This window comes from Cetorhinus maximus, chromosome 27 (assembly GCF_964194155.1).
Source record: "Cetorhinus maximus chromosome 27, sCetMax3.hap1.1, whole genome shotgun sequence".
NCBI lineage: Eukaryota > Metazoa > Chordata > Chondrichthyes > Lamniformes > Cetorhinidae > Cetorhinus > Cetorhinus maximus.
In genome coordinates, this window is record NC_135905.1 from 9,018,435 (window position 1) to 9,033,460 (window position 15,026).

At 41.2% G+C, this 15,026-nt stretch overlaps 1 protein-coding gene across 3 annotated transcripts in view; it reads left to right on the top strand.

Moving 5' to 3' along the window:
* Positions 1-15,026, top strand: part of sec31b (SEC31 homolog B, COPII coat complex component) — a 74,623-nt gene that overhangs the window by 57,362 nt on the left and 2,235 nt on the right. For all 3 annotated transcript variants that reach the window (XM_078530673.1, XM_078530676.1, XM_078530674.1), the window contains 3 exons: positions 5,873-6,019; positions 7,245-7,364; positions 13,007-13,078. In XM_078530673.1, coding sequence (XP_078386799.1) covers positions 5,873-6,019; positions 7,245-7,364; positions 13,007-13,078 — 339 coding nt within the window. The remainder of the gene's footprint in view (positions 1-5,872; positions 6,020-7,244; positions 7,365-13,006; positions 13,079-15,026) is intronic.

Below are 15,026 nucleotides of genomic sequence, written 5' to 3' on the forward strand. Positions count from 1 at the left end.
AGCTAAATGGTAATTTAATCAGAGTCATGATGTTACATAAGAACCAGGAGCAGGAGTAGGCAATTCAGCCCCTCGAGCCTGCCCCGCCATCCAATACGATCATGGCTGATCTCATTTCGGCCTCAACTCCAATTTCCCACCCTCTCCCCATAACCTTTCAACCCGTTACCAATTAAAAATCTGTTTATCTCCTCAAATTTATTCAGTATCCCGGCATCCACTGCACTCTGAGGCAGTGAATTCCACAGATTCACGACCCTTTGAGAAAAGTAATTCTTCCTCATCTCTGATTTAAATCTGCCACCCCTTAGCCTAAAACTATGGCCTCTCATTCTAGAATGCCCCACAAGGGGAAACATCCACTCCATGTCTACTTTGTCTATCCCCTTTAGCATCTTATGTACCTCAGTTAGATCTCCTCTCATCCTAGGATGAGGGATTGGTTGATTGAGGGATAAATGTTGGCCAAAACATCAGGAGAGTGCCCCTGCTGTGTGCTACAAGAGTTTGTATGTCAACCTCTGGGAGAGTAGTTGCAGACTAGTGTCATACTTCATCTGAAAAGGGTGCATTCAGCAGTGCAGCACTCCCTCAGAGTTGCACTGTCTGCCATATTATGTGTTCAAGTCTAAAATGGTGCTTGTACCTGTGACCTTCTGATTCTGAGACAAGGCTGACATGGCAATTCCAGAATCCAGATCAAGGCCAACGACTTGATGTTTTCGTGAAAGATGTCCCCTGAAAAACTGACACAAGTTCTGAAGCCCCGTGTAATTAAAAACAGTACTTCACTGTAAACCTATGTACCAAATTCTAAAAGATGGACAGCATGATTCCTGAAATGTGGCTAACAAAATCCCAGATTTCCTTCGTTTAGAACTGAAGCTCCATGTATTGCGTCACTAAAATAGTGACCCTGTGTTTGATTTACTTAAAACGTGCTATACATTTTAGTTTTTAAATATTCATTCATCACGTGGGAAATTTGAACATGTAGAAAATTAAGAGGAAATGTGAGCATTTATAGAGACTTCTGGAAGTTGAGTTGGGAGCATTAATAGCGTTGCAGTATTGATGAGGTGATGCTGTGCTTGGATTTTAAAAGCCAAAGAATCCTAGGAGCAAGGAATGTTTCAACCCGATTGGGAATTTTTAAAAATTGAGGGAAAGAATGAGTTTGGATAGAAGATTGTGCACTGAGTCTTGATGTTAAAATTTATTCTCAAGATATTGCATTGCTGACAGGAATGGCATTTATTGCCCATCCCTAGTTTCCTTGTGCAATCTGAAAGAATTTGAGAAATGAGTGGAATTATCAGCAAAAAGAGTGAATATGTTTGGATGGTGAGTGAAAAGAGGAGAACGTACCGAGTACTGGCGATCCCTTAAATTAAATTGGGGGTGGAAAGAGATGGAGAATGTGCAGAATAGATCCGAGGGGAAATTAGAGATGTGGAGGGAGTGCATATGGTGATACCTTGTTTGGAATTACACAGTGCCATATGTAAATCTCTACGTATGAACTAACCTCAACAAATGGGATGCAAATAGAACACTTTTTAAATCCTGAAGAAAGACTTGCATTTATATAGTGCCTTTCTATAACCACGAGACATCTCAAAGCCAGCAAAAAAAAGGTTTTTAATTGATTCTTAGAGTGTGAACATCACTGGAAAGCCTGGCACTTTTTTCCAATTCTTAGTTGCCCTGAGAATGTAGTAATACGCCAGAATGACTGACTAGCCCATTTCAGAGGGCAGTCAACCATGTTGATGTGGGGCTGGAGTTGTCCTGTAAGGACAGAATATTTTGTTTTCTAAAGGACGTTAGTAACCAGGTAGGCTTTTACCGTCTTTTCAGTTTCATGATTGCTTTTTATTGATATGTTTTTTTTTTATTTGTAGATTCTTTTTGAAATTGAATTTCTCAAACTAACATGATGGATTTAAACTCATTCTCTGAAATATTGGTCAGTGCCTCTGGATGGCTGGTTCAATAACCATTAGCTACCGTACCTCAGAACTTGTATTAACCATTGAAGTCTAAACTACACCCATAGCAGAAAATCTAGGCTATGAAGGTTAAATCCACATTCCCATTAATTTGTACACATTTCAAACTGTGGATGCTAATGGATATGCAATTTTGAGTAACTGTTTAGGGTTGTGGGGTAAGATCAGAGCACTAAATTCTTTTGTGGGGAAGAGCATCTGAGTAACTGATGCTTCCTTAGGGATCTGAGTGAACTACAAATGGTATTTGAAAGTCTTTGAAGCCTCCAGTTTGTTTTGATTGGATTTTATTGTCAAGTATATCTACTTCATTGGGTGAAAGAATCAAGCGAATGATCCAAGGAAGGGATTATAGGTGGTGGAGGAAAAGGGCTGGTCATGTGAAACTTGGGTTGTTCGTTTATACTGCAGTATAATACCAGTCAAAGTAGGAGGTATCTTTTTTTATGTCAGCAGTAATCCTCTACCCTAATCTCCACCCCCCCCCTCCTCCTCCTCCTTCCAACAGATAGTACAAGAGCAAAATAAGCCATTTTACTCAAATAAGAACAATTAAACTTCCAAATCTGAATTGATCAGGGCCGCTTAAGTGCTGATTGGATTCATACAAAGTTAAACTTTATTTGGAGAAGCACCAAGTGTTTGTTGTGCTAGAAATTATTTAGCTGTTTTGAAGGAGAAAGCTGTCCTCCATTTTACTGGGACTTTAATTGCTTTCCTTCAGTAGATTTTACAGTTCAGCTGAGTGACCTCTTGTGGACATGATGAGCTTAGAGGGTTAATCTGAAAATCCTTTTAGCTCTGGATTCATGGAACCATTAACTGCAATTTCAGTTTGTGGTGATGTCTCCACAGTGCCTGTAGTTCAGTCAGCCTGTGTCACTTGTAGTTACTATCAATTGTGTTAACATTGTGCCAGTGATATTAACCCTTCAAATGGCACATTTCTACATTGATAAGGGCACAGTCAATGAGCAGAATAACTCAAACATGTCCAAGGAAAGTGAAGGTCCCATTGATCCTTAAAGTTGCTGTTATTCTGATGGATATAATGCAATAACAGTGGCTCCAATAAGGTACAGGAGAGGAAAGTGTAGGCAAAGGTTCCATAGTCCACCCTACTAGTCTTGAAGCCAAGTGGCCCTCATTTGCCTACTCCCTCACATTTGTCTAATTCTCCATTAGGTTGATCGACATTGTCTACCTTCCAGGGTAAGAAACAAACTTTGGAACCTATTTAGGTTGTTTTCAGTTAACTATGATCTGCAACATGAATGTAATGGCACTGATAATTAGCAGCAGTACTCTTTCTACTGCACGTGAGGCAAAATCACAGTAAAACTACAATTTAAGCTACCGATCTGATATAATTTCAGTCTTGTAGAGAAGATTTATTTTGGAAACAATAACTTGCATTTATGTAGTGCCTTTTGCATGGTAAAGTGATCTGAGGCGCTTCACGGGAGTGTTACCAAATAAAATTTGACACCAAGCCATTTAAAGATATTGGCACTGAAAACTAAAAGTGCAATCAAAGAGAGGCTCTAAGAAGCCTCTTCAAGGAGGACAGAGAAGCGGAGAGGTTGAGTTGTGTTTAGGGAGGGAATTCTAGAGCGCAGTGCCTAGATGGTGAAAGGCACATTTGCTAATGGTGGGACAAAGCAAATTGGGAATGTACAAGAGATCGGAATTGGAGGAATGCAGAATTCTGGAATTCTTTGCACTGGCCTGATAACTGATGTTTGGCTACTTTAGTTGGCAGACTGCTGAGTACTTTTCTGTGCTGTTACCTCTTGGTAGTTGTTCTTGTGAGAATAATATAACTTTGTTGTTCAAATTGGTTGCATTTTTACTAATTCATGCACTACATGTTGTGATCGACAATGATCATGATACAAACCTTTGGTCTGTCACTTGAATGTGACATGACTGCCTTAATTGCTTACCCATAGCCAATGAATCAAAACTCTGGTTGGTGCAGGAATTAGCTTAGTCACCAATAATCTGTCAGCATTGGGTGAGGCATGTAGATATGAGAAATGAAGCCCTGGACCTTTCAACTAAGCTCCTAATGAGCTGTTGGTATATTTTCATGGCTACTCTCAACCAACAGCCACTAGTTTATCACTGATGCACTGATAAAATTCACACGGATAGAAAGGTTCATGTGATGTCTTGGCAACAGGCTAATGTTGACACTCAAGGAAGGTAGGATGAAGTTTATCCTGACCTTTTCCCCGGCGTCTTCACTTGCCTTAGAGTGACAGGACCAAGAATGTTTGAATATTATCCATCTCTGATGGTCACTTTGGGCGATTAGTCTCTGCTCCTTTCTTGGAGCAGTTTCTTTTGTGTTGTTTCTTTTGATTTGTAGATTATATTGTTCAGTAATTCTATTTTTGTTAAGGAGTTCATTCCCAAAATGACAACAGCAGTAAGCTCTCAGTTACTTCTTCTGCTTCTCACCAGATGTCTGAAGAATTGTTCGGACTTAGAAAATACAGGCCTTCTCCCACGGCCGTCCTTGCTCACCAAGACTTTGGCATTCATAGTTGAAATAGTACTGACTTCTAAGAGACTGGCTACCGATGAATTCCATAATAAGAACTAGAAGTTTGGTTCTCTGGATTTTGTACAGGCGCCTTGGTCCCTTATCATGAGATACTAGATATTCTGGAGTGACGACAACATCTAGTGTAGTTTGCATTTGCACGTAAGCTCTTTTAGAGTGTGTTTGAAGCTACTGTGAGCTTATATATTTTTTATGCTTTTGGATTACTCATACATTTTCTTCATTGTGAAGAGGATAGACTATCTAATCCGACATGTTTTATACCTGTGCTTCCTGGGTTCATGAATCCCAGCTTCCCATAACTTATGTATTGTCATTTCTAATCATTGCATTCTCGTGTTTTAAAATTCCTAACCAGAACAATATTCTTTACGCCCACTTTAGGCTTTTGGAGAGAATTGAGTTGGTGTTTTATCTTCACCTGTAACACTTGGAGCCAGATGCCATTTCTTTCAAAATATCTAAGAATATTTAGAAACAGAAAAATCATTAGTAATTAGCCTATTCCCTTTAATAGATCTATCATGCTTACCTGCCTCTTACTATCTCTGCAGCCACTTCAGAAACACACCTTAGCTGAGCTACAAATTGGTCCTTTCTTCCTTTGTGAGCTGCAAGTGATGTTGCCAAGTGGACAGCTTCAAAAAGGGCATCGTGCTTTATGTAGGCTGGGAAAGGGAGTTTAAATAGTAATACTAGCGAAATATTCAGTGCACCTCCATGGATTACTGCAGCATAGTTCAAAGAGCAAGAGATTTTTTTAGTGAAATCATCTGAGTTGTAGAGGGATTATAAGATTTATAGAAAGAGCCAAAAAAAACTTTGCCGCTGTCACATATGATTAATTAGTCCCAGTTGCACAGTAGTGCAATATTCTACATTTGTAAGAGAGAAGAATTTGTTACTATTCCAGTGCTCCGCAGGCTACTCTTTACACAAACCACTAGATGGAGTCTGTGCTGATTTTTCAATGAAGGGATTCAGCATGCTCGTAGTGTGCACGGTATAGCCTCGGACAATAGAGTTTTGCAGAACCCGGTTTTGATATGCTATTATCCAGAACAACAGCAAGACTTCACCTTACAATAAAATGAGTTGTGGTCATTTTTAACTGGGAATACCCTTCTGTTGGGCTTTATGCAAAAATTGTATTGATTTGGTATCACTAGCTTGCGAGTAGTAATGATCGGCATCCTGATCTTTTTGCGTTCAATCTTGATAGCTTGGTGGCTTTTTTTGTGGCTTGGTGGCTATTATTTTATAACGTGCCCTTTGTGTAATCTTACAGCTACCTGACAACTACACACCCCCAGCTCCCATTACTGCTCCTGTCGTGAATTTCCCCACAGATATCCAACAGCTTCGACCCCAGGGCTTCACTCCTCAGGAAATCAGTCAAGGGCCTCCAGGGGCACCAAAAGAGGCCAATTTACAGGTGTGTTCTTCCTGGCCGGTGAAAGCTTGAAGCTTTACTTACTTTGGCTTTACTTTTCCTGCATTGTGCCAAGATTGTGCTTGTGGTATAATTTAATGTAATGGGTAATGAAGTTTATGCACTCTGCCCACAGTTTCGCACTGTGAAGAAATTATACTGGCAAAAAAATGTAAATATTATATCCTCCCACATTTACAGAGCTTGCAAAAGAAATCTCAAGGTGGAATGCCGTTGCTATTTTGTTAGGATTCTATAATATGCAAGGGAAAATAATGTAAAGGACCAAATGAGCATGAGTGGCTAAGAATAGAGACTGTTGAATCAATATATAATTGCATATCTCCTCTAGGGCCGCTTATAGTAACTTGGTAGCATGTGCTGCTTTTAACAACAGCAGCAATATACTGTGAAACAAAATACATTTATATAATGTAAATCAGATGTTACCAAACTGGGGATATTGACAAGGTTATCTTGGGAAGCACACGGGCATGTGGGTTTTAGTCCATTAATTCCTGAGTTGTCCAGAAAGACCAAAGCCATCATCTTTTCCACCATTCAACACCCCCTCCTAGCCTCAGCATGTTGATTTAATCCAGTCCCCATTTTAAAGCAATTACATTTAATGGTGGCAAGCTCCCTTCCCTGGGGTTATTACCTAATCAGTTGTCTAGTGCCAGCCCACACATTACAAGATTTATTGAATTCAGCTGCACAATTTGTTATGATAGAATTTGAACTCGTCGCTCTCTGAAGTGCTGATAAAGCATGATGAACAGTAGGTTACCTGATCCATATGGGTGTCGGAATTAAAAAATGGGACAAAGCACACCCAAAAATTACAGAAGCACAGCAACAGGAGGGAAGATTTTGCAGAAAGGAAGTGTGTTGTAGAAGTAAGATTTTTAATATATATTACACTTCCATTAGTGCTATCTTTTATCTAACTTTAATAATATGGGTATAAAATTTCTGTATCCACTCCACACAGAACAGCAAGTTTTCCAGCAGCTTTACTATATGAATTTCATAGTCATGCACGTTGACCTATGTAGCTTGCTGCTAAGTTGACTACCTGGCTTTACACGGAACTGCTTGGCATAGGAAACATCATGCTGCATGCTGCTGCTTATGCGATGTCCCTTGCCTTTAGTTCCTTCTGTCCAGATACGGCTAACCTACATAATAATTTGCTGTGGTTTTTTCTCATCATTGTTATTTCTAGCCATTACAGCAGCTGCCCACAGAGAAGATTGTGAAAAAGCAAATCCCAGACGAGCACATGGTGTTGAAGACAACCTTTGATGGGCTGGTACAGCGATGCCTTTTAGCTGCTGGTGACCCTGTATGTCACTGTTCAAAGAGTAATCCAGTCATTTGAAATAAGTAGATTACCTATACGTGTGCTTGCTTTACATTTGTGTGTGTGTGTGTGTGTGTTTTATATAAAATGTTGTGTTATGTAATGATACGTACGTTGGAGGGAGTGTTCTGCTGGACCCATGAAGTGGATTGAAATTGCTGTGGAACGATAGGTATCTAAGATGGTGAAACTAGGTGATCTACTTCTAGTTAGGATGTTCAAAATTTGACAGTGTATGATAGCCCTTTTGGATGTGTAGAGTTGAAAACCATTGCAGGGGTTTTCAATCTACCATAACAAACATCAGTCAGGATTAAGAACACAAAGGCTTGCCTTCTCTTTACATTTCCTTTCCCCACCCGAACCTTCAAAAAAAATCAGGGAAGCTATTTCTCCCATGGATTTCTGCTGCCAATTTAATCTCCGAATAAGAGAAAGCTTTCGAAGTTATCACATTACCTTAAATAATTCACACCATTCTCGCAGGCGACTGGGTTGGCAAGGATAGCAGCAAGAATACTGAAAGGCCTGGATAGAGTGGTCGTGGGGAAGATGTTTCCATTAGTAGGAGAGACTAGGACCCGAGGGCACAGCCTCAGAGTAAAGGGAAGACCTTTTAGAACAGAGATGAGGAGAAACTTCTTTAGCCAGAGAGTGGTGAATCTATGGAATTCATTGCCACAGAAGGCTGTGGAGGCCAGGTCATTGAGTGTATTTAAGACCGAGGTAGATAGGTTCTTGATTGGTAAGGGGATCAAAGGTTACGGGGAGAAGGCGGGAGAATGGGGTTGAGAAACTTATCAGCCATGATTGAATGGCGGAGCAGACTCGATGGGCCGAATGGCCTAATTTCTGTTCCTATGCCTTATGGTCTTATGATATGCCACAAGTAGGCCACAGCATGGAACATTAGAAGCAATGTCCAGTACCTTTCAGCCTCAGGGCAGTGCATTATGAAGCATCCAGCCCACCTGAGACTTGCATTTCTCTGTCTTTTTTTTAATGTGGATTACTGAGAAGACCTACCGGCTGCAAGTATCTCAGTAGCTCCATGCTCTCCAACTTGTTATAATAAGCAGAGGAAATTGTAGCTAGAACAACCTTTTAACTTCACGTGCCAAGGGATCTGGTTCCAGAGCAGTCAAAGCTCAATGCCTCCACCATTGGATTACCAATAATTCCAAGTATCAAATGGAAATTAAGAAATCATACCTTGAGTTCGTGGCCTAATAACAACAGTCAAGGGCAAGAACAGGTCTTTTATCCCATTGAGTCATTCACATCCAGCACCCCAATGTTAGCTGCAAATTCCTGCAAGCACAATTGTTTTACAAGGCCTTTTGAGCCCGAATGGGTTTATAGACATTTCCTAGTGGTAATGTCACTGGACTAGTAATCCAGAGGCCCAGCCTAATGCGCTGGGGACATGGGTTCAAATCCCACCACAGCAGCTGGTGGAATTTAAATTCAGTTAATAAATCTGGAATATAAAGCTAGTCTCAGTAATGGTGACCATGAAACTATCATTGATTGTAGTAAAGACCCATCTGGTTCACTAATATCCTTTCATGGAAGAAAATCTGCCATCCTTACCCGCTCCCCCAAGTCTGGCCTACATGTGACTCCAGACCCACAGCAGTGTGGTTGACTCTTAACTGCCCCCTGAGATGTTCAGTTCAATGAGCAATTGGGTATGGGCAATAAATGCTGGCTCTGCCAGTGATGCCCACATCCCATGAAAGAATAAAGAGACAGTTTCAAAACTGTGAATTTTCTACAAATTGTACATCATCAAATGCTGATCGATATAAAAAGAACGCTTTGCACCACAGAACATTTTAATACGATAATATCGGAGCGAAGAAATATTTGCTCCAAGATTTGGGTTTTGGTGCGTAGGTCCTGCTGCAGCACTCACGGTTAGTGCATGCTGAAGCCTCCCCTTCCTGGGAGGTAAGGTGCCCCACTGCTCAAATTGGATTTAGTGCTGAACAATCTGAGCTGAGATTGGAGCCTTGTACTTTATCCGGATTATTTCCAGAAACCGCACTCACTGATGGGGATTTGCCACATCTGGATGATGATTTTATCAGACGCAAATTCCGATTAGGGTTTAGCGTGCTCTGATGAAGTAAATCCACTGTTTGGTTATTAGGTTTCTTTTAATGGGGTGGGAGGAAGGGGTACTGTAGAAAATGATGCAACTTTATTTGTGCACACCTCGGTCTTGATCTGTTGACATTTATCTCCTGGTAGCTGGCAAATAGTGAGCAGAATTGAAGCCAGATGGGGGCTGAGAGCTCTGTGTTCACATTGAAGTGTCATCTCCTTGCAATGTGTTAAAAACATTTTATTAAACTTCTGATTCGCGTCATTGTTATAATTGCAGTACTTATAGGAGGAACTATTCCCAGCCATTAACACTGATATCGCATGTGCTCTTACAGCTGCAGTGACTTCTCTTGTGTTTGACCACAGGATTTATGATTGAGCGCACTGCTAATTCACTGTTTTGTTCCTTGACCAAAATATATGCCACATAATTTTAATGTCTTGAAATGACTGGAGTCAAAAATTGAGCCAATAAAATTGCAAATCCCTCCAGAAACTTTGCATCTCAGTAGGTGGTCCAACCTGCCCCACCCTGACTGCTTGTTCAGTTTGAACCCTGAGTTATTCAGGTTTTGTTCCATGTTTGACCCTTGATTCATGACCAAGACCACCATCTTGAGCCTTTGTGACATAACCCAGCAAAGTTTCCACTCCTCAACCTGTGTGTGAAATAATTACACAAACATACAACAGTGATGGTCTGGAAAAGCCCCACTGGTTCATCCAATCTGGCCCACAAACTGCAATGCTTTTTGTATCACAATACCTAGATGCTCCACTCCACCCGGAAGCCACACAATCCCTTCAGAGTGGGGGCAAAACATGCAAAACACAGGTCAATTTATGGAAAAAAACTCTGGGAAATTCCTCTTCATCCCTTTTAATCTGGGAAACCACTCTGGCCCTGATTGATGTCATTCAGTAGCAACCTTCTACTTAAGGAGTAACCTCCACCTCAGCCCGAAACGGGTCCAGCTCTTATCCATGCCTTTATCATCTCAAAACTTCATTTCTCCCAACACTCACCTCACCAGTCGCCTGAGCTGTACCCAAATCATGCCAAGCTCTGCCACTTGCATTGTAATCATTAAACCTGTTCCCATGTCTTCAGTGACCTCTGTTGCCTCTTTAATAAAAACAGAAAGTGCTGGGAATACTCATCAAGTCTGGCAGCATCTATGGAGAGAGAAACAGAGTTAACATTTCAAGTCGAGTATGACTCTTCTTCAGAAGCTCTTTGTCCCCTAGCATATCAACTTCAAAATCCTCAACTCATTTCCACTCCCCTCCGTAGCTTTGCTGAAAACTTCCTCTACAGTCTCCAGCCTTATGCCCTCATACTCACCCTTTGTTTTTCCAACGCTGCTTTCTGTGTGTCCCTCAACTCTGATCCGTCATTAGTTTTGGAGCCTCCATGCCTTTGTGCTCTGGCACTCTTTCCTTAAACTCTTGCACTTTGCTACCTCTCACTTTCAACAACAAAGTGCTTTCATTGAACCTTTGGACATCTGTTGAAATTTCTTCCCATTTCTTGTGCTCTGACCTTTACCAAGGTACCTCAAGATATTTTCTTTAAAAGAAAAGTGTGAGTTGCTCATTTCCAGCCGAATCCATATGCTGTACTATTTGATCATCAGCTAAACAGCGTGCTGTGCAGAAACATGACTCACCATAGTTTCATCAGCACTCCATGACGTGCAGGATGTTTTTCAATGTACCATTCAACCGGTTGTCTCGATGGCTATATTAGTTACTTTCTGGAACCCTGCTTTGGAAATGCATTGATGAATCACTTGTTGCCTTGGACATCTAATTGTTCCTTTTTTTTTAACCATGCATTTCCAAACAAGTTAACATCTGGCTTTGTTATGTTCTTGACTGTCTAGTTTTCTCAAACTACTGTAGATGACCCGCTGACTGACTCTTCCCTTAACTTGTATCCCAAAGCATTTCCCGTTTCCTGCTCGCTATTCATGTCACTGACTGTCTCCTCTCACCATTCATCCTCATCACCTCTCTGTTGATTTCTCTTTGCAGTCAAGAACTTCCTTTAGAATGCACACCCTTAACATTCAACCCCTTTCCTCTTGCAATGCAGTAGCTGAATTAAAGCAATTTTATTTCCTTCATGCCGTTCAACGAGACTGAAAATTTTGTTTGAGTTGTTAAAAGACATTTTCTTTAATTTATGAATCTAACCAGGCTCCACCTCTTGTCTTTGGTAACCCCCCCCCCACAAGCACTCTTCCTCCAATAACATTTTGGCCTTGCTATCTCCACCTTTAGTGGAAAGTTTCACATCTCCATTGCAAAAGCTGTCTGCAGAAGGTCAGTTGACCTTTGCACCGCATCGTGCTTTTTCTCCATACAGTTCTTAAATTAAACTATAAAGTCCAAAATATTTTTCACTTGCCATTTCTTGACAGGATATTTAAAGAATCTTTTTGGGGAGGTGGCTCCTTTCACTTCTATCCAACAATCTCAATCTTTCTGTTGATTTTTCACACACTGCCTCTCTCTCCACCCCCACTCCCCACCTTTCTCCCTCCCTCCCTCTCTCCTACCTCTCCCCTTCCCACCCAGCTGAATGCTACTGTGGTCAGTAATTTTCTGAATCTTCCTTTCTTGTTCCTTCTGTACCCCAAGTGTGTTGTCATACAGACTATTCATCTTCCCTATATTCTGTTTTTAAATCAATACAAATTCCCCCGTCTCACACTTGGTAATTGTATTTCAGGACTTCAGAAATGCGGATGTACTCAGTTCACTTGGTCATCACCTTCTCGTGATCTTCAAGCTTTTAAAACCCATGCCTGCCAATGCCTAACTACTTCCTCATTACTTCATCTGCTCTTCAGGCATGACTGTGTCCTGCCCTCTGTACCTTTACCTGTCATCTTTGGGTTCAGCTTCTCTTTTTGTGAGCCAGTGTGGTAGTGTTACAAGGCTGCATGAACCAGTGTTGACTGCCAGATTAATCACCATCTGTATCTGAAAATATTAATATTAAAAACAAGCCCTGCCTAGAAACCAGCACAATAGACAATAATCACTTCAGCTGTCTGTTGCTGCACCATATAGCCCCTAATTACATAGAGGGGTGAACATTACACTCCTGGATATTGCCAATCCAAGGAATTGAAACCTGGGGACAGAAATAAATTAATTCTGTAACATAATATTTGGCTAAGTTTTTTGTATGCGTGTGTGTGTGTGTGTGAGAGAGGTGTGATTGTACCTGTGAAACAATTTCATAGCAATCTGTGTTAAATCATCAGCAATGCATCACGGCGATTGCCTATCCTGAAAGTGATTTATGGAAAGGAGTGCGTAGTGTAATTCTATACGTTTGCATGCAAGAATCAAAAGAAATGCTTTGTGCACCAACTTAATCTTAAGAGTTGTCTAGGCGGAGGTTTAGATAGCTTCAGTCTCTGAGGCAGAACTGTAATGGAACTCTGGCTGCCCCTGTTTCTATCCTGAATCACACTCATTTGTGAATTATTCCACAGCAAACGAAGAGGAAGCTGGATGATGCTGCAAAGCGACTGGATTACCTGTACGATAAACTGCGAGAGCAGACGGTAAGTGGGAACGGTTTAAGCAAAGGCAATGGTACGGTGTGTTTTGGCAGATGGTTTCATCTCACTGTGTATGGGGTTTTATTTTTTTAATGCAAATGTGCTGTGGAAGTCTGAATTTCCACAAATACTCACCTTTGAACTTATTTACCTGTCTGTACAAGATAGATTGAAATAAAAGATATTCAGGACAAATGTTCGCTTTATTCTAGTTAACCCTAAGCCATGGATTCTTTTGCTGTAATGGAATAATTTTGAGATTAATTCCTGTCATGGTTAGGGTCATAGATAACTTTTCCGACATCCCACTGTTCTTTAAGTGTTTGGAAGCTGTAATCCAAGAGGACAATTTGAATTGTTTTCCAACGCCCCATCATTCCCCAATATCATATTCATACTGTGTTCTTATGTGGTGCATGTGATTTGTAATTTTGAATTTGGATTAGCTGGATGCAAGTGACTGAGGACAACTATGGGCTGCAATGAAATGGGTGGGAACACTCAGCAGGCCAGGCAGCATCTCTGGAGAAAAAAAGGTTGGCGTTACTTGTCATGTGTCCCTCCAGTTCTGATGAAGAATTATAAGACCTGAAACATTTGGGACCTAGTTTGGTTAGTGTTATAGTGATTCTCAGTCCACAGCATGCAATATAATTCATCAGCAATCCAACCTCGCAGGCCACAAAGGGTGGCAACTATGGGACTTGACTGTTTTAGTGGCTCAGTTAAGGAATGTTGCAACAGTGTAGAAAGTCTTACTCTGAATCTGCCTGATCTATTTACTACTCAGACCGAGTGAAAAGACTGGATAATGTTCAATTCCCAAGCGCTAATATCCCTGCCCTTGAGCTTAATATTTACCCTCTTGTAAGGGAATAAAGGTTGGCCTTGACCACATGTGATGCAAAGTCATGCAGGAGAAATCTGGATTAGAAAATAACCAAAAGCGAATAACTCGAACCCATCTCATAACACTGATTTTCTTTTTCCATTTCCCTCCTGTTCTTTGCTGTCCAAAAGTTGTTGACTCTTTGCAGGTCCGGCTTTGTAGGCCAGGTCACTATTATTCATTTGCGAAGGTTGATAGTTGATGTTAGCCGTCTGTTCAACCATAGGACCACATCAAAGCTTAATCCTGTCCTTAACCAATCCAAAGTGCTCTTCCAGTTGGAGGGGGGGCGGTCTCTGGATACTAACTAGAAGCCAAATTGAAATCAACAGGAATCCATTCGCTCCCTCCTTCACAGGCACAGAATGGCAGCAGTATGCACCATCTACAAATGGCAATACATTGAAGCTCCTTCAATAGCACCTTCCAAACTCGTGGTCTCTATCACCTAGAAGGACAAGGGCAGTAGATGTATGGGGACACCACCACTTGCAAGTTTCCCTCCAAGTCACACACCATCTTCCGCTTGGGATTATATTGCCGTTCCTTCACTGTCACTGAGTCAAAATCCTGGAACTCCCACCCTAACAGCACTGTGGGTGTACCAACACCACCATCTCTAGTGCTTCAGGAAAGTGGCTTACCCCCACCTTCCTAAGGACAATTAGGGATGGGCAACAAATGCTGGCCTTGCCAGTGGCACCCACATCATGAGCAAAAAATAAGTGCCTGGTTTCTGCCCCAAGGGCAGTTGTAGTTTACCTCCCATCACACTCTGCTAAACTCAGGTAATCTAGGACAGACCGGAGACCGAACTCATTGTATAAACTAATTGAACCTTGAATGTTTTTTGCATAATTTTTATATCCATCCTTTGCACCATATGCATGTTTTTGTTTTAAGAGATGACCTTAAACGTGACTGAGTAACAATGATCATCTCAAACCTATCTGAGCTTGAATAATTGAAGTTGAGATTAGGTTTAGTGACAAGTTCAGTGCACTTTAACAGATAAATTTGTGTAAGGAAGCGGAGTGGGCATAAGAGCCAGGCAATAATGCT